The following is a 19,811-nucleotide window of genomic DNA, read 5'->3' on the forward strand; positions in this document are numbered from 1 at the left end:
GAACTGGCTACGAAGCACCAGGGATGCCAGGAGACAGAGCGAGCCCAGGAGACGCAGTAGTCACTCTGTCTCAGCCTCAGGGACACTGGGGCCTGGGAGCTGACCACGGGATTAGTGACATGGACATCACTGGTGGCCTTGATTTTGAGCAGCTTGAATGGAATGATGGGGCAGAGGTGTGACATGAGTGGGTTCAAGAGAAGCCCCAGACAGGACTAAGCAGCAAGGAGGGTTAGAGCCTGGCCACCAGGGTCCAACGGGCCTGGCACCCTTGCTGTGGTCCCGGCTCTGTCTCTTTGCACCGTGAGCCTCGGGCAGCTCACTCCACCCCCTGAGCCTTAATTTCCTCATCTGAAGAATGGGGTAACACCCTTTACTTCCTAGGTTGTTGAGAACCAAATGAAATAAGAATTGGGAGAAGATTTTACTAACAATGAAACATGTACAAATATTCCAGGGGGAGAAGGAAAGCTTTAGATTTCATTTCTGGCTCACCATCCATTGGCTGTGTGATCTCAGGCTGGTGTTTTAACCTCTCTGAGCCTCCACTTCCCCCTCTCTAAAATGAGAGTATCACCTATAGCCAACTTCTGGAACCTGTTGGATTCAGTAAAGCTGGAGTGCCTGGGTGGCTTAGGTGGTTGAGCGTCCGACTCTTGATTTCGACTCAGGTCATGATCCTGGGGTCGTGGGATGGAGTCCCACATGGGGCTCTGCACTGGGCATGGAGCCTGCTTAAGATTCCCCTCCACCCCTTCCTGCATGCTCTCTCTCTCTCTCTGCCCCTCTCCCTGCTTGCTCTCTCTCTCTCTTTCAAAAAGAAAGAAAGAAAGGAAGGAAGAAAGGAAGAGGGAAGGAAGGAAGGAAAGAAGGAAGGAAGAAAGGAAAAGGGAAGGCAGGAAGGAAAGAAGGAAGGAAGAAAGGAAGAAGAAAATAATAAAATGCTGTTAAAAACCAAAAATGTTAAAAAAAAAAAAAAAGGATTCAGTAAAGTGAAAGTAAAGTGGAGCCTAGGGGATAAGGCCTGGTGACTAGCAGGAGGTCAACCCACCAACGTGTGTCCCTTCCTCCTTGGGCTTTTGTCTCTGGTGTACATGCCTGGGGTCCCGCAGAGGTACAGGGAGCTGGGATGGAGCCCTGACCGAACACTATGTCCCGGACAGGCCGCTCCATCTGACATGTTTGGGCCTCAGTTTTCATAACCATGAAGTTGCTGAGCAGTCATCTAGGGCCCTTCCCTCGGGGAGCAGAGAGGACAGGAGGCACAGCGAGGGTGCTGCTTGCACGCCAGTGCAGGGGGGTGAGTGTGCGCTGTGGGCTTGCTGGCTGGCTGGGCAGACAGGTAGCCATGAGCAGTAAACAAATCCGTGTGACTAAAACAACAGCATCAGGCGACCTCCATAGGACTCTGTGGGAAAAGACTGGAAGGACCTGCGGAAGAAGCCAAGGGCCTGAGATACCAGACAGGGGAGGAGTCCCAAGGCCGACCGACCCTCAGGGAGACGCTGGTTGGTCCCCCCTCTGGCCTTGGGCTGGTTCATCTAAAGTTTGTCAGGAGTCGGTTCATAACCCACCACACTCACCCCCACACTCCTCTTCACGCAAACCCTGCATCCGAGCTTCGAGCAACTCATCCCGGGGGTGGACCACCTCTTCCCACCCAGATGGAGACTAAGGTCCCCTGTGGTGTTCGCGGGGAGGCTGGGGTCTCATCCTTGCTGGGATGGAGGCCAAGGGTGGAGGCTGTCTGTCTCTCCAGAGGGAGCCCATGTCATCTAGTCCTAGTTCTGCCCCAAAGTGTAGTGTGACCTGGGGAAGTCAGGTCCTCTCCTGACTTGAATTTTCCTTGTCTCTAAAATGCCGATAATAACCTTCGCCTTGCTTCTCTCATGTGGGTATCATGCAGATCAAAGTATCTCATAGGGTGAGACCAAATGTTATACACAAGCAGCCTCTAATCTTTTCTGGAACAGGCAGGGTGTAAGTAAATAAATACTGTACATATGTAAGACATTATAATTACAAATGGCATTTCCCCCCCAGGCTATGGAAAAACTCCCCACCAGTTTGGTGTGTGGTGTGAAGAATTCTCATTAGGACTTCAGGAGGCCTGAGTTCCAATTCTAGCTCTGTACCTGGGCAAGGCACCCACCCCCTCTCTGCCCAAGGCCTTGGTAGGGATCAAGCACAGGGTGGTCTCCAAGGGGCTCTGTCAGCTCTGCCGGTGAGGACTTCACAATACAATGTTCCCTACCTCCCCAAGGAAAGCAGTCTGGGGCAGGGGAAAGGACTCGGGCTTTTCCAGACAGGTTGATTCAAGCTTCTTACGTGCTGTGTGGCCCGGGCCAATGCGCCCGGAATTCCCGTCTCTGGGCCTGTTCCTCCTCTGAGGTCAAAGTTCATACCTAAAGGTTTGAAGTAGGGGGGAGCAGGGAGAAGCCAGCAGGATGGGGGCTGAGGACAAAGGGCCCCGGGGAGAGGGTGCCCCCGCAGGGCGGGGTGGAGGCCGGAGTGGGGCCCGTGGGGCCAGAGGCAGCTGCCGCAGAGCAATGAAAATCTCTTAACCACACGGAATTGTTAACGGCTCCCAAATCCTGTTGTACCACAAGCTTAGAAAGGCTTAAACTGTTAAATGCATAAACTTCCTCAATAAACGGACTGCTCTCGCCAGATCCTGAAGCCCAGCCAGATGTAAAGGCAGCGGCTGGAGGGAAGGGAGCTTCCCCAGCTGTTCATGGTCTTGCCAGAGTGCTGCAGAAGCAGCCTGTGACCAAACCGTCGGCCTTGGTGCCTCCAGGGCCCCACGCCAGCCTGGGGCTGAGAGAGAGAGAGCGAGAGAGAGAGAGGACAGCACAGGGGCTCCAGAGTCGGACGGCCTGCGCTCCAGTCCTATCCCTTCTTAACCGTGCAAGCTGGTGCTCTCTCTGGGCCTCAGTTTCCTCTTCTGTAAAACAGAAATGATGAGGGGTGCCTGGGTGGCTCAGTCAGTTAAGCGGCCGACTTTGGCTCAGGTCATTATCTCATGGTTTGTGAGTTCGAGCCCCTCCGTTGAGCTCTGTGCTGACAGCTCAGAGCCTGGAGCCTGCTTCAGATTCTGTGTCTCCCTCACTCTCTGCCCCTCCCCTGCTCATGCTCTGTCTCTCTAAAATAAATAAACATTAAAAAAAAAAAAACAACCACACCAAAACCCAGAAATGATGATACCTAACTCCAAGGGAGGGACGGAGAGTCACTGAGACCCAGAGTGAGAGCAGCCTGGTCCACGGCCAGCTCCTAAAAAATGTGAGTGCTGGGTGCCCACCACAGCTTTTTGCCGCCTCCAAGAAGTGAGAGAAATCGGAGTGGGGGGCATGGGAATGCACCTCATCCCTGCTACCTCCAAGGAGTGTGACTGTGGGCCCCAGTCTGCTTCCTAGGCTGCTGGGGGCACTCAACAAGGTCACCGTGCAGTTTGAGAGATGAGGTGAACATTCGGGGAATGATGGGGGTGGAGGAGGGGGAGGGGCGGACAGACTCTTCTGTTTGGCCAGAGGTTAGATGGGGTGGGTGCATGCCCCTCCTGGAGGCCTTCTTTCCCCTGGGCATGAAGGGAAGAGACCCCAAGAGGCTTCTCCACCCCTGAATCTTTGCGCTGGGACGGCATTCCATTGTGCTCGGCATCTCGATACAAAAGCAACTCGTCCTTCCAGGCCCAGACACGAGCCGCCCTCCCCTACCAGGAAGCCCTTCTGATTGTCCCACCAGGGCGGCCCCACAGTCCTGAGCCCCTCCACCGGTTATCTGTGAAGCCCTTCCCCCCACCGCCTCTGGGGCCCCTCAGCAATCTGGGAGGTGGGGGAGGACAGAGTACATGCAGGCCCCGCCCCATTCTGGTTAATCAGTTGTCCAACGGTTGAAGAAAGCCAAATTCACATTCCGTCTCCACTGCGTACTGGCCATGTGGTCTTGGGCAGCTTGCTGACCTTCCCTGGACCTCAGTCTCATCATTTGTAAAATGGAGCTAATGGTATCAACAGAAGATTCAAAAAGGTACTGGATGGGGCGCCTGGGTGGCTCAGTCAGTTGAGCATCCAGCTTTGGCTCAGGTCATGATCTCACAGTCGTGGGTTCGAGCCCTGTGTCGGGCTCTGTGCTGACAGCTAGCTCAGAGCCTGGAGCCTGCCTCAGATTCTGTATCTCCCTCCCCTGCTTGCACTGTCTCTCTCTGTCTCTCAAAAAATAAATTAAAAACATTAAAAAAAATAAAAGAGGATAATTTATAAAAAAAAAAAAAAAGGTACTGGAGCATTTAACAACAGCACTGGGCACCCAGCAGGGCCTCCCGCCCCTGCCCTCAGGACTCCTTGCAGCCTCTGCCTCACTCAGCCCCTTGACAGCATGGAGCTAAAGAGCCTGGCATCCCTCTACCCTTCTCCTCTGCCCACCCCCACCCCCATCACCAGATGGCCCCACCTTGTCGGGGGTGGAGGTGGTCAGTCAGCAAGAGGCCAGGGTTTAAAAAGTCAGTATCATTTCTGACTGTCTTTTTCTGGATTAATTCCTGCCTTTGGTTCCTTCCGATCTCTAGAGCCCTGGGAAAATGACTCCTCCTCCAGGGGGCCTCCCCAGCTTTCCCTTGACTCCATCCCAAGTGCCCCAAGCTATAGTAACAGAAGGAGCCATCTCCCCCCACCCCAGCCTGGAAGCTCTAGGAAGGAAGCGCCTTCATTTTCTCTGCAGTCTCCACATCTGGCCCAGGGTCTGGTGCACAATAGGGGCCTGGGGAGCTGTTATGAGCACTGGAGGTCAAAATTGTTCAATATTTCCTGCCCAGACCCCTGAGGGAATACGAAGACCCTATCATCCCATGCCCTGATATTCAGATCCTTCCGTTTAGTTGACTCAGAGAGGAAATTAGGCTGAAATGGCCCTCCCTTCCTTTCTAGGAATACCCACTCTGGCTGCCTCAGGGCCTTTACACCTCTTCCTCCTCACCTGGCTAACCCCTGCTCCTCACTGGGCTTCCACGGAAACAGCTCCTCTTTCTAGAAGCCTTCCTCTGACCATCAAGGCCCTGGCTGATGCTTCCCTAGGTGGGCTGGGTGCCTTTGTCTGCTTCCACCCTCCATACCTACAGGCACGTCTGTCAACATCTCTGGACTGAGTGGTCCGTGAGGGCAGGGCCCATAACTGATCTTTCCAAAAACCCCAATGCCCAGCACAGCCCCTGGCACGTGACAGGCACTCAATATGTGCCAGCCTCCTGGTCTTCTATGAAGACATCAATGGCCTCTCCAAGAAGCAAAAATATCTGAAGCTTGTGTTCAGAGAATCTCTGATGGGTGGCTGGCTGGACATGAGGACCAATGCATGGGCAGATGGATGGAGAGCATGGGGGAAGGGCACTTCCATTTTTAAGAGCAGAGAACTGGAGAGCCTGAGTGCGCTGGCCCAGGTCCCCTCCAATCCCCTTTTCAAAAGGCTGGCCTGTGTGGTCTGGGGCCTAGCCTGAGCCTGGGGGTCTGGAGGGGATGCCTATTACCCCTCCCGCTCCCCCAGCTGGGCGTCTCCACCCTGCCCTTGAAGAGACGCAGCAGAACTTTCTGTGTGGGGGTCTGGGCCTCTCCTCCCACCCAGCATTCCAACCCTCACACCCTTTCCCCAGCCAGCACGGGCCCTGCCAGCTGGCGGCCTCCCTCCTCCTCACCCCAAGACTGACCGCGCCCTACCCCACAGACTTGCCAGAAGCATCTGGGCCACCGGTCCAGCCTCTATGGGAAGGACTGGAACTGAAAGCAGGGTAGGAAGGAGCAGGATCCAACCCCAAGGGCCCAGAGACAACCCCTGGCCCCTCCCTCCCTTGGCTGAGGGAGCACAGGATTCTGGGGGAAAAACAGAAAATAAAGCAACAGGCATAATATCTCCTACTGGTTAGCATGTGGAGAAACAGACACTCTGGAAGTCGGCTGCCAGGAGGGTACCTGGGCGGTCCCTTTCTGGAGGGTAACTTGTGCGTCACGGCTCCAGAAAACATTTGATCTCACAATTCCACATCTGGAAACATATCTACTCAAATTCCAGTAATAGTGCACAAAGAGACAGGACAACGACATGCAGCCCAGCATTAAGATAGCAAAAAATGGCCAGCAATCTATGTGTCGATCAACAGAGGACTAGTAAATAAATTATGACCCATCTTTCCTATCGAATTCTAAAAGCCTTTCAAAATGCTGCTGGAGGTCTAACATGACATGGGAACGTGCCCATGACACATCAATCAGTCAAAAATCCTGCTGCATTTTTAGCAGGAGTTCATTTTTTTTCTTTAAAAATAATCAATATGGGGGCACCTGGATGGCTCAGTTGGTTAAGCGTCTGACTTCAGCTCAGGTCATGATCTCAGAGTTCGTGATTTCAAGCCCCACCTCAGGCTCTGTGCTGACAGCTCAGAGCCTAGAGCCTGCTTCGAGTTCTGAGTCTCCCTCTCTCTCTACCCCTCTCCTGCTCACGTTCTGTCTCTCTTTCTCTCAAAAATAAGCAAACATTAAAAAATAAATCAAAAATAAATCAATATGTGTAAATACACCTAGAAGGATCTCCACCGGCCTGTTAACAGTGACTATCTCTGGATGATCTTAATTTTGTCCTTTTTGCTTATCAGTAATTTCTAAAGATTCTACAAATGACCTACACTGCTTTTGTGGTAAGGAAAAATTTTTTTTCCTCAAAATCAAAAGCTCATCAGAGGAGGGAAAAACATTCACCGCAGAAGACAGTGTTCATAGAAGTCCCTGATTTTATTTTTATAACACTTCTAGGCATTTTCTCATTTACTCTGCACAGCAGCCTTTCTGTTTGTCCTGTTTTGCAGATGAGAAAACAAAGGCTGGGAGAGGGTCAGCTGCTAGTCCAAGGTCACACACAGACAGGCAGAGCTGGGATTTGAAACCAGGTCTCCAAGGACAAGGTCAAGGAGCAGCCTCGGCTGGGGTGGTGGGGGCAGGGTGGGTGGGTAGCAGGGCTGGGAGCTGCCAAGCAGGGCAGGGTGGAGGAGAGGGAGAGGCTGGGAGAAGCCCAGCAGCTGGGACCTGGGAGTCTAGATGGAGCCAGAGGATCAACATGAACGTGCAACCGCCCTCCACGCCACTCCCCTCCCCGTTGGCTCACAGCCCCTCTCCCTGTCCAAGCCAAATATTAAAAATCCCATTCCACCCCGATAGAACACGGCGATCACGATCACTGTGGAACTGCCTCCAGATCCCTTATAGACGCGGGTCTGCTGTTGGGAGAGAGGAGGGCAGGGTCCCCACCAGCAGTTAGGTGGGGGGGATCTGATGGCTGGGGCAAGTAGGAGCTGAGGGAGGGAAGGAGAGACCCAGAGAAACTGGAATACAGAGACAAACTTGGAGAAACTGAGGCAGGAGCACATTCACAATCAAGCTTATGAACATCTGGAAAGAGTCAAGAAACTGACTAGGGGGCTTGTGGGGAGCAGCCGCTGCAGGGAAGGAATTCCAAGGCCACCCTCCTGTCCACCCCTTTCCCCCCGCAGCAGATCTGCTGGTGACAAGCTCTAGTGGGGACCATGATGCTGAGGAGACTGGGGACTTGGGTAGGAGAAGCGGGCAGAGTTCTTTTGGGGGAAGTCTCTGGAGTCCCTCACCTGGCAGCTGTATGGCCAGTGCAGGTCCTGATCAGGTACCCAATAAAAACTGCACAGAAGAACGGATAGGGAGAGGTCAGACCTTAGAGCCTGCACCCAACAGAGCACAGGACACCCACCCAACACACCTATACTATCATACCTCGGGGACTTTATTCATGCAGTGGGTTCCCTGACCTGCAATTATCTCCCATCCAAATCCTACTCACTCTTCAGGGCCTAATTCAAATGTCACCTCCTCCTTAAAGCCTTCTTCAGAAAAGATGCTTTATTTCTCATAGTTTCAAAGTGCTCTGACTGGCTGGACCTCATTTCTGGAAAGACCATACTCTGCCTTATTCTCCATGTGCCTGAGTCTTCTGCTCACCCAGGGGCCAGGGAGCCAAACCTTGTGTCACAGGTGCTCTCCTCCAGCCTTCCCAGGGCAGCCCCTGTCAGCTCAAGTGACACCTCTTCCAAGAAGCCTTCCCTGGCCCACCTGGATAGAGCAAGTCTTCTTTGATCTCTATTGCTGCAGTTCTTTCCCCCTTTCATTTGCCACAGCCTACAACGATTTTATTTATGTGCTCCCTAACTTTTCCTCTCCATCTACTCCCGTCCACCCACTCAGACTAAAAACTCATTCACTTCCATGTTAGCATCGGTATGTGCTGGGCTCAGAGATGGTCCTCAGTACACACAGACCTGCCCCAACTGATGATGAGGTTGCATCCTGATAAACCCACTGTACGTCAAAAATATTGTAAGTGGAAGACTCATTTAATACACCTAACCTACTGCACAACATTGCTAACCCTCACTTACCTTAAATGCGCTCAGTTGAGCAACATCCTCTAACATATCTCGTGCACTTTACTGAATGCCGGACTGAAAGCGGAAGAGAGATGGCTGCATGCGTACAGAATGGCTGTCCGTGTACCCACTTGTTTACCCTCCCGATCGCGTGGCTGGCTGCCCAGCATCGGCAGGGAGGAGCAAACCAACTATCACCAGCCCAGAAAAAGGTCAAAATTCAAAATTCGGAGTATGGTTTCTGCTGAATATGTCTCACTAGAGCACCACTGTGAAGTTGGAAAATTATAAGTTGGACCATGGTAAGTTGAACCTCTGTGTTTGCTGGAGGGCTAAATGACCCCCAGAGGGCACTTGGCTTGTTGAGTGGCTGACTGGCTTCTCCAGGCTCCTCCCTTTTCTACTATGCTCTGCGCACAGTAGGCACCAGAGGAGGCTGATCAGATTGAGTCAGTTTGGCCTGTGGTTTTGTGAAATGCTCAGTGCACTGGGAACTCCAACCTTTTGTTAGCCACCATTGTCCATCCTCTTCACCCCCCACGGCTGTCACTCACCTACTTGTCATCTGTAAGGAGACTTTATCCAGCCTTATCTTCTCCAATTGTATTAACAAAGCAATGGATTTTTTTCTATCAAGTTATGCTTCAATATTAAATGGATCTTTCCTGGAGATTCTGCTAATGGCCCCTTCCATCCCTCAGGGATGCTCCCCAGCCGGGCCTGTGCTCATCAATCTGGCTTGAAGTCCTGTTTGTCTGACCAAGGATATGTTGCCCATGTGTCTGAGCTAATGGTCCTATTACAGAAACATGAGGGCTGCTGGTTTAAAAAGGCTGATCCTTGGGGCGCCTGGATGGCTCAACTGGTTGAGTGTCCGACTCTTGGTTTGGGCTCAGGTCATAGTCTTAGGGTTGTGGGATCGAGTCCTGCATCAGGCACTACGTTGAGCATGGACCCTGCTTAAGATTCTCTTTCTCTCTTTCTCTGTCTCTCTTCCCTGCTTGTGCTCTCTCTCCCCTCCCCCAAAAAGTTAACATGCTGATTCTTGGCCCCTCAGAGCCACAGAATCAGACCTGGGGTAGAGCTTTGCACCAGACCCAGGAATCTGCATTGTAATGAACTTCCCAATGGATTCTGAGGCACAGTCAAGGCCAAGAATCCCTGAATTGGAGACTGAGAAAGCACGTTGCCAACCACTCATGTGAGCTTTAGCTACCATTCCCACACGTCCCGGGCCAGTGGGAACAGTGCCTCTGGGTGACTACAACACAGGCCACGGCATTGGCTGGTGTCCTTCTGGCTTCCTGAGCTCATTAACCACACCCTGACTGGCCTCCATTCACACCCAATGGCTGGCTGGGCTGGGCTGGGCCTGGGGCAGGCCCGAAGGCCATAGGTCCGGGGACCTGGGTCAGAGGGGGCCATGACCTACTTGCATGGAGAAGCTCGGACTTGGAGAACCTGCCTGTGCCAGGCAGCCTCTCTGATGGCCTCAGCAACCCCCCTTCCTGGCACTCATACCCCACATAATTCCCTCTCCTGGAGTGTGGGCTGAACTGGGTGACTGGCTTTTAACAAAGAGAATATGGCAGAAGCAATGAGATGTCGCTTCTGAGATGAGGTCATAAAAAGACTGTGGCTCCTGTTGTGGGTGCACTCCAGCTCTCGGGTCGGCCGCTCTGCGGCAGCCACTGCCCATGTGCATCCCTGTGGTGAGGGACCAAAGCCCATAATCAACCATGCAGGTGAAAGTGAAAGCAGACCCCTCCCCAGTGAGGCCATCAGATGATACTGCGGCCCCAGCCCAGAGCCTACCTGCAGCCCCAGGAGAGACCTCGAACCAGAGGAAACCCCCTAAGCCATAACCTGGAAGCTGAGAAAAACAAATGCGTTCGTTTTCAGCTGCGACCTTCTGGGGCGAATTGTCATGCAGCAATGGTAACGAGTGTACCTCTTCGCCCAGGCACCTTCCCAATCCTAGCCACAGCCACGCCAGACACTGTACCAGTCCCCCTAGCGGGATGTGGTGCTTCATGTCCCCAGATCCTTGTAGACCCGTCCTCCAGAAGGCCTGGGCCACCCAGTCAACATATGCCTCTTCCAAGACTCAGCCCCAATGTCACCTCCTCTGTGAAGCCCTCCTTCTCTTTCTGTGCCCACTGCAGCCCGAGCGGTTCCAATCAAAGCAGGTCAAAAGTATTCCCTCCCTTCTCCATGTACAGTCTGTGTCCCCTGCCAGACCGTGAGCTCCTAGACAGCAGGGCCACAGCTGCATTCTTGAGCATCCTACCTGACGCTCACGGTCTGACACAGAGCAGGCACAGGCGAGGTCTGATGAGTGAATAAACAATCTGCCCTACACTCCACATGGCCCCCCACCTCCTGAGGCTGTGCACTTTCACACTCAAGTACAGAAAACCTGATCTGTTATCTTCCCCCAGAAACCAGCTTTTCCCCCAATGTCCTTGGGTCTTTTCCAGGACCGTCACCTCCCTGCAAGCCGGACGTCACTGTTTCCTCCTTTCCCACCTGTCTGCACTTGCTATCCTTCTTGCTCACCCTCCTCACATCCCTTCATTCTGGCCCTGCGCATCCCCCGCATGGCAGCTGCCCACTGCACACAGCCACCGTCTCTTGAGAACACGGCTGCAGCTTCCTCACAGGCCCCTGCTCTTGTCTCTTGCACCCCACGTGCCCTCCCCGGCACCTTTAAAATGTTGCTTCAGAGCATGGAGGGTAAGAATAGGGACAGTGGATGTGATGGCATTTTATAACGGGGAGGGTCACTGCGGCCACCTCAAGGCCACACTTTCACCAGTGCTGCAGGGACCCTGGAGTCGGGTCCAGACTCTTTGCCTGGCACATGGGGGACCCCGGGATCCGATTCCAGCAGGGAAGGCAAGAGAAAGTAGTACATATAGGGCTTTAAATGACCATCACAGCTCACCCTGCAGAGTGCCTGCACCAGGACGTGCTTTGTACATATTCCATCTCATTTAGTTAAGTTATTAAGCTCCTACTGTATACTACAAGTCATTATAGATGCTTCACAGTCTTGACATGTTGAGTCTCTATGTACCCTATGAAAGAGGGTTTCATATTCAGCTTAGGACAGACAGCTAATAACAGGCAGGGCTGGTGTCCAAACACAAGTCTGTCCACTTTCACAGCTGTCTACCACCGTGCATCACCTCTTACAAACCTCTTAGGTTTGCAGACCACCTCCATGATCCTTCACCATAATCACCTTACTTAGGACATTTCCTTAAGTCCACCAAAGGGGCATGGTGGCTAAGGGCGAACTTGGAATCACACTGCCTGCAGAAAACTCCTGTTCCCTCTCTCACTCTCTGAGCCTCAATTTCTTCCTATAAAACGGCACACTCTCTCTCACAGGGCTCTTGTGAGGATTACATGAGTTAGACCTAGAAAGTGCTGAGCCCACTGTCAAAGTGGTGGTCAGGGGTCCACCTCCTAGGATCAGAAGTAAGCACATGCCTTGCCTTGGCCACTCAAGCGCACAGAGGCATGTGCAAGGCCACGGAAGGCAGAGCTCTAAAGCCAGCCCACGGTCCAGCTCACACGGTTTCCTCTGTCCCCATGATCCCAGCATTCCAAACAGCGCCCCTCCCTCCACTCAGCTCCCAGAGGGAGGAAGCCCGGAGCCGACCCACGATGGACAGGCAGCACTGGTGAGAAACAAACTCCTACTGTTTGGTCACTTCCATCTAACCTGGCCTATGCTGACCGATTCGGCCAAAGTCCAGTAAGTGTGAACTTATAAATGTTATTTACTATGACTTATTTCTATAAAAACGAAACCACATCACTTTTGCCAATGAAGACACACAGCACCACTTCCCATGGTTGATAGGTCATAACTAAAATGAGGAACGTTCATCCTTGTACCAACTGAAAGCACCTTGTGTGCTCTCACCATTCAACAAATAGCTCTCTTCAACTGTTTCCCTCTAAGACTCTGAACAGTGGCTGCAGATTTGGAAACCCGGCCAAAGAGTGCCTCACAGTCGGCTCCAGGCCGCTGCCTTTGTCAGCCTGAGACCCCGGCCCAGGCCCAAGCCCACAGGCAATACCAACTCCATGTGCTTGCAGGGGGCCCCTGCCCCACTGCGGTGGTGCTCACCTCTGCAGACTGTGCCATTCTCCACGGCCTCAAAGCCGGCTTTGCACATGCAGCGTCCGATGGGCACCAGCCACTCGCCGTCCCCGTTACAGTAGAGCTTGATGGGTACGTCCACCTCCTCGGCATTGGCGATACAGCTGCCCCGGGCAGCCACCAGCGATGTGCTCTCCGCCCCCGACAGTGTCTCCTGGAAGACGGCGCCATTCTGGATGATGCGGGGGCACTTGCGGTAGAAGACACGCACAGCAATAAGGGACATGCAGCCACCGTAGTCCTGGAAGGCCAGGTAGAAGCCGCTGCGGGACACCGGCCCGAAGCTCCGCACCTCGGTGTTGATCTTCATGACCCGGCCACCCAGGTCCACCTGAGAGAAGCTCTCGTCGGCCGCAATGGTATCCACCTTCACCCATGGGTTCTCCATCCAGTTGGGGAAGGTCTTGGTGGCCGAGTCGTAGTCAGCCTCATAGTAATAGAGGTTGAAGGTCTCCTTGCAGGAGCCGGGCACGCTGGGGATGCTGCTGCAGTCACGCACAGAGAACTTCATCTCCACGTGGATGCGGTGGGCGCCGCGGCGCCGGATGAATTTGGTCCGTAGCCAGTTGTTCTGGCTTGACTCAAATACATTGCACACCTGGTACGTGCGGATGGTGTTCATGTTTTCATCGTAGCCGCTCACCTCTTCCCACTGTGGGGGAAATGCTAGTCAGGTGGGGGAGACAGGGCTCAGCCCCAGGGAGCATCTGTCTATGGGCAGGACACAGACCCTGCTTTGGGGAATCCTTCAGTCTGCTCGGTGTGAATAGGACCCTTACCACTGGGGGCCTCCTGGACTAATGGGGGAGGCACAGACTCTACCTTAGGCATCTTCTAGTCTGATGACGGAGACAAGATTTGTACCATCAGAGAACTCCCAAGCTGAGGCAGAGACATGGCCTTGGCCCCTAGGAATTTCCCCAGACTGTGAGGGGAGACATGCCAATCTGATGGGAAGGGCACACACACTGCTCTTGGTTTTCCCCTGATTAATATGGGAGATGTGACCCTCACTCCGGGGCAATAAAGGACACATGGCCCCTGCTCATGGGAAGCCCCCACCTGGAAGGAAAATCAGGGAGGGGCCCACCCTGAGGGAGTTCCCTCTGCTGAGAGCAGACACAGCTTTGTCTCTGGGGAGTACTAGTCTGAGGGAGGAGACCGAACTTCTGTCTACTGGGAGCTCCGATTCGGATCTGGGAGACACAGTCCTTGCCCTAGGGGATTCCCAGTCTGATGGAAGAAGGGCTCTCACCCCCACGATGGGGAAGACAGGCAGTCTGTTCTGATGGCACCTGGAGGGAGACTCGCTCCCTGCCTGCCTGGGGCAGGTGCTCCAGCACCCCCCCTGGGCCCCAGCCAGGCGCTCGCACACCCAATTGAGAGTTCCTGAGCCCCACTGCTGGGTGGGGCTGGGTACGGCCAAGGAAAGCCGGGGATGCAGAGTGCGGGGCCCATGTGATCTCCTCACAGACCCTCCCCAGGGCAACCTTCACATTCTGAGCCTTTGTTCACACTTTTGTGCCCTCCTCCAGCACCCTCTTGTCTCTTCTGTCCATCCTTCTGGAACCTCTTGCAGCAGGCTCTCTCTGGCTGCAGCGTTTGCCTTTGCTGGCCCTCTCTTGGGTCTTTGGGGACAACCAGCCTGGCCTGGGCAAGGGCCAGGTACCCTTGGTCCCCTGAGCCTAGTTTCCCCAGTGGGGCTGAAAGCTCACTGAGGGTGGCTACGCACCCCCTCCTTTGGCATTGGGCTGCCTTTGCCTGGGGTGGACCCAAAAGAGCCCCAACAGCAGAGCACACGCTCCCAACCCACGCCGGCCTGGGGTGGGTGCTATAAGAAAACTTCATGTCTTTGTCATTATTGTCACACATGGTGCATATTATGATCTCCATTTTACAGATGAGGGAGTAGAGGCCAGGGAAATGAGGTCATTTGGCCCAAGTCACACAGACCTAGACCCATTCGTGCAATTGCATGCTCAGCCTGAAACACAAGGACCCACAAGTATCCCAGGAGTCCAGAGTTCTGTCCCTGCTCTGCTAACTTGATGCATGGCCTTGGGCAAGTCACTTGCCGTTGCTGGGCCTCTATTTCTCCAGGTGTGGAGGAGGGGGAGGCAGGCGGTGGTAGAGGTGTCACCCTCAAGTGGGTGTTCTTTGTCCTTTGGCCTCCCTCAGATATCTGGGCCAAATCTGTGCGGGGTGTGGTAGTGGCTGCTGGCCTGGGGCGGGGTGATGCTGTGAAGGGCTGGTGCCCGTGGGGAACGCCGAGCTGGAGTCTGCCGGCCCAGCCTCTACGTCAATGGTGGCTCTGAAGCTCCCTACATTGCTTTTTTTTTTTTTGATGGCACCATGTGACAAAGTCAGCCCCTTGTTACAACCACTGCTCTTCTTCAGAACTTAATTAGAGCACTTAATTAGAGCACTCTGCCTTTCTCCCCTCTCTCTAATTAACATGCGGAGGCCCTGCAGCCTAAACACCCCAAATAATTGCGTCCGGGGGCCCCGCAGCCCAGCCTGGCCTCATTACTGATAGGGTGGGGCTGTGGGCCCAGCCGTCTTCGCAGATGGAAAATTGGTGACAAGAAAGAGCCACAGAAAGAGGCCTGACCCTAGGGCCCTGCCTATTGAGAACACAGGCCTGGGGTGGGGGTGGGGGATGTAGCTCCTTGGGGCAGCAGCCGAGTCCCGGTGGAGGAGCTGGGATGGTGGGGAGGGAGGAATGGGCTGCGGGGGCCCAGGGAGATGAGGAGGGAGTGATATGAAAGCCGAGGGCGAGGACAATGACGATAGTGGCACTGCGATAACTACTTGTTGCCAGGAGTGCCGCTCTGTGCCGGGTGCCACTCTAGACACGGTGCAGGAAAACCTCACCACAATCCCGCGCGGAGGACATGACCAACATCATTTTATAGATGAAGAAACTAACGCTCAGACAGGTTAAGGAGCTGGCCCCAAGTCACACAGCTGGTGAGTGGCAGATCTGGGACAGAATTTCAGGCACGTCTGAGCCCACAGCCTGTATGTGAGCTCTGGGCCGGTTGGTGCAGGAGGAAAGAGGAATCTCAGATTGTGCCTGCTCCTGCCCTTGAGGGGCTCACAGCCTACCTGGGTCGAACCACTGGCCCCAGGAAAGTAGGGAGGCCACGGAAGTGGTCAGAGAGCTCTTTGGGAGAGCCTTGTGTTATAGGTACCCAAAAGGTTCGGTCACAGCCCTGGGTACAAACCTGAGTCCCATCACTAACTAGGTGTAACATCCTTGGCAGATGGCTACAACTCTCCGAGCCTCAGTTTCCTTACTTGTAAAATTGAGGCGCTTCCTCCCCTTATGATTGGGGATGATGTGTGTAAATGTGCTTCCTTTATATAGTATATGATAAGTGGGTACTCAGAAAATGAATTTCCTCATCTGTAAAATGGGGGCAATATGAGTTCCTGCTTCTCAGCCTTGCCCTGAGGATGCCATGGGATAAAGGCTGAAAGCATCCAACATGTTGTCATGGTAACCAGCATTCCAAATAGTAGGGGACCAGGATGGTGGGGCAGTGAGAGGCCAGCCCTGGGCCCTGAAAGAGGGAAAGGGGATGGAATTTAGGGGGCATCCAGGCCCTGCAGCAGAACCCAAGGTCTCCGGAGGGACTGGGCAGGGTTTGGGGACCACTGACTTACCCCTGATGGAGGATGCACGATCCAGCCCAGCTCTGCCGTAGCTGTGGTTGAGTCCATCAGTGTTTCTGTGAGGAAAGCAAAGAGTCACTGCCGCCCACCTACTGAGTGCTATCAATCACCCCAAGACCCCCCACCCCTCAAAGGCCATCTCTACAGAGCACCACCCACTTCCATTGCAGTAATCATCTAACTGTCCCACCCCATAATGCCACCCACTCCCATGCTCCAGCCAATTGTCTGATGCTGCTCCTCCAGGCTCCACCTCCTTAAAGACCAGTTCCAGCCCATCATGCCCTTTCTCAGTCCATCATGGCCCATCAACCTAGCTGCTGCCACTTCCCTCCCTTACTGATGGATTAGGGTTTTAACCTGGAGTCTTCTGGGTGGGCTTCAGAGAGTCCACCAAGTGACCCTTGAAATTTTATGCAAAGCTTAGGGAGTCTATTTTTTTTCAGCTTGCATCAAATTTTCAAAACCTGAAATGTGAGCCTTAGAAAGGCCTCCCTTTGGTCCCAGCTGAGCCCCATCAGTCACCCTACCTTGGCTCTCTGGCCCACATTTCCAATCAGGGACACCTTCCCCCCTCTCTAGGTACCTAAAGTCTCCTATAGTGTCCTCACACTGGGGTTCCCTCCCAGAGACCTGAGTCAACTGTGCCCCTAGGATAGGGCCCCTGGAGCGGAGAGGTGTTGAGGGTGAGCACTGTGCCAAGTGAGTCTAGTCTATCACTTGCCCTTTGGGGATGCAGGAAATTCCAATCACCTTCTGAACCAGCCAGGGCCCCACTTGCCCACCTTTCTCTCTCCAGCAGCTGAAAGGAAGGAGCCACATAGCCAATGATTAAAGGAGACTCCCAGGGCCAGAAAGAGCCCTATTCACCCCCAGATAAGGCTTAGGACCCCTTCCCATGACCCTTCCCTTCCACAAGGAATTCGAGACACTTTTTGAGCTGAACTGCAATGCACAGAGCAGATTTACATTGGTCCCTTTCAAGCATTCATTCAACAAATACATCCTGATGCCCCTTGTGTGCCAGGCAGCCAGTACCCTGGGAGGGAAAATGGTGAATAGTGAAACTTCTCTATGGAGTTGTTCACAGTCTAGCAGTGGTGATGAGGCATGAATACAAATAGCCATGAGAGAGTCAGCGCAGAGACCTAGAGGTCACAGCTGGACCTTTCTTACCACCTAGCTCTGTGGGAGTGGGTGAGGTGTGCTTGCTGCTATGCCCCACTTCTGTGCCCATGCAGACATCACTAATCAATCCCCACACTGTGGCTACACAATGCTTCTCACCACAGTGTGCCAGGAAGCTAACACCCACCATTTGAGATGCTATCTCTGGCTCAGCCCAACTGCCTCATTTTGGACATAGGGCAACTGAGGCACAGAGAGGGGAAGAGTCTTCCTAAAAATCACATAGGAGTTGGTGGCCAAGTGGGAGGTGCAGATCTCTTGCCTTCAAACCCTATAAACTTCTAGAGACTTAGTTGGGATAACCTGGACTAGATGAACTAGGGTGAGGATAGTTGGGGCAGGGTGCACAGTGCCCAGGCCACTGTGAAGGTCGAAATGGGAGTAACAAGGTCTTAAACTAGGGTAGGGGTGGTGTAGTTGGGAGGAAGCAGTTAGCCAGAAGTGACCCCAGTCAGACCCACGAACTGACAAGAGAGGGTGCAGCACTGTCCCCATGACTGCCTGTGCCTTACATTTGTGGTCACTATGTCCCTTTGCACAGGGGGCTCTTGAGGGGAGAAAAGGGGTGCCACGGATGCTGGAGTCCAGTGCCAAGGGCGTCTTTTTGATGGCAAATTGGAGGGAAGTTCTATTGTGCTTCTTTGGAGCTGAAAAAAGGGTTCCTTTTCACACTCCGAATGCTACAGATTTTTCTTCCTGGAGAGAACAAGGGCTGAACTTTTAACCTGTTTTCTCTCATCGGCCTCAGCCAGAGACGCGCCAAGCCGGGCTCTCTGCCTGGGCCTGAGGAGCAGCTGCCGGGAGCCGCACGGAACAAGGGAGAGGAGACTCTGCTTGGGACTAGGAAGGGGTCGGGCGGGGGAGGCACGCCTGCCAAGCAGGTGGCCCCACCCCTTGGCTGGATTCTTGGGCTGACCTAGAGGCCAAGCACTAGAGAGAGGATTCCACGGCCCAGAGGAGGGGCTGTGAGCTGACATCCTCATCAAATGGGTGGAAACTCAGGCCCAGAGAGGGCAAACGACTTCCCAAAAGTTACAGACTAAAAGTTGGTGCTCAAACTCTGGGTTCCCAGGGAGCTCAGTCTGGGGTGGGTGTTCTACTGCTCCCCTCTGCCTCCCCCTGCACCCAGAACCGGCAAGGGGAGGATCTGGAAGGCCAGCAGTCAAGAAGCTGGTTGGCTCACAGACAGGAAGGGGCTAAGCGGGAGTGTGAAGTTTGCAGATCTCCTGGGAGGGAGGCAGGGGGCTCTCACATCTCCATGCCTGTCCTGGCTTTACCTGGAAGCCTGCGTCTGAGAAATCTGTTATCCCTGGGGCGGTGGCAGGAGGAGACCCGTGAGTGCTCTCCCCCCAGCTTCGCCTGGGCCTCCGGCTTTCCCGTGTGGCCATCTCCCTCCGTCCTCTGCACAAAAGGCCCGGAGGCAGCAGAGCAGATAAACTAAGGGTCAGAGGGGCTTCTATTCCAACACCTGCTCTGCCACCTCCTTGTCTTGTAAGCTTGACCTGTACAATTTTCCTAAGCCTCAGTTTTCACACCTGGAAAATGGACATAGTACCTTCTGAGTGTGGCCAGGGGCTGAAGGACAGGGGACTGTGTAAAGTTGGAGTCTAGCACAAAGCAGAGGCTCAGCAAGCACCAGTTATTCTTATTTTAGGCCGAGTGCAGTGCATTTTGACTGACCTAGTGCCTGCACACACGCTGTTTCCTGTGGGCTCGTTAGGTGGCCCCTGAAAGTGAAGGCGGGTCTGAGAGGCTCCCCCACACTGCAGATGGGGCTTGCCAACATCTGACAAACAGCAGCCTCTTGCCCCAGCGCCGTGGCCTCTGGGGAGCCCTTCCTGGTCCATCTGATGCTGCTTTCCTGGGATGCCCTGAGTTTCCTCTTTGTTCCTCTCAAACCAAGCACAAAAGTCACATTCGGTTCCCCCTGGGAAATCTGGAGTTAGTAGTTCTTGCTTCAGGAACCTGGTAGATTTAGGAAGCCAGGCCTATTTCTACCACCAGCATTTCCTTCCTTCTCCCCATAACACCCTGGACATCTCCCCCTCTAACCCAAAAGTCTGTGAAGGGAGAGAACTCATATTTACTGAGACAGGTACCTACCTGTCTGTCAGGAACCAGAGACCCTCACCAATGGTCTTCTAACAATGCCAAGACAGTTGATACTGCCCCATTTTGCAGATGGGAAAACTGAGGTTCACAAAAGCTTAGGAACTTGCCCAAGGTCACACATCTTTCATTCGCAAGCTGTGCTCCAGCCACACAGACTGGTGCTCTCTCTCACCCCCCCCATACCCCAAACATGCGGCTCCTTCTGATCACCTCCTCCTCCAC

The 19,811-nt window shown here is 53.8% G+C and overlaps 1 protein-coding gene across 3 annotated transcripts in view; it reads right to left on the reverse strand.

Annotated features, from left to right (window-relative positions):
- Positions 1-16,341, reverse strand: part of EPHB2 (EPH receptor B2) — a 117,662-nt gene extending 101,321 nt beyond the window's left edge. For all 3 annotated transcript variants that reach the window (XM_029947073.1, XM_029947072.1, XM_029947071.1), the window contains exons 1-2: positions 16,281-16,341; positions 12,579-13,263 (exon numbers count right to left, since the gene is read on the reverse strand). In XM_029947073.1, coding sequence (XP_029802933.1) covers positions 12,579-13,263; positions 16,281-16,337 — 742 coding nt within the window. In that variant the 5' untranslated portion in view covers positions 16,338-16,341. The remainder of the gene's footprint in view (positions 1-12,578; positions 13,264-16,280) is intronic.
- Between the last annotated feature and the right edge of the window lie 3,470 nt (positions 16,342-19,811).

This window comes from Suricata suricatta, chromosome 8, assembly GCF_006229205.1.
Source record: "Suricata suricatta isolate VVHF042 chromosome 8, meerkat_22Aug2017_6uvM2_HiC, whole genome shotgun sequence".
Classification (NCBI taxonomy): Eukaryota; Metazoa; Chordata; class Mammalia; order Carnivora; family Herpestidae; genus Suricata; species Suricata suricatta.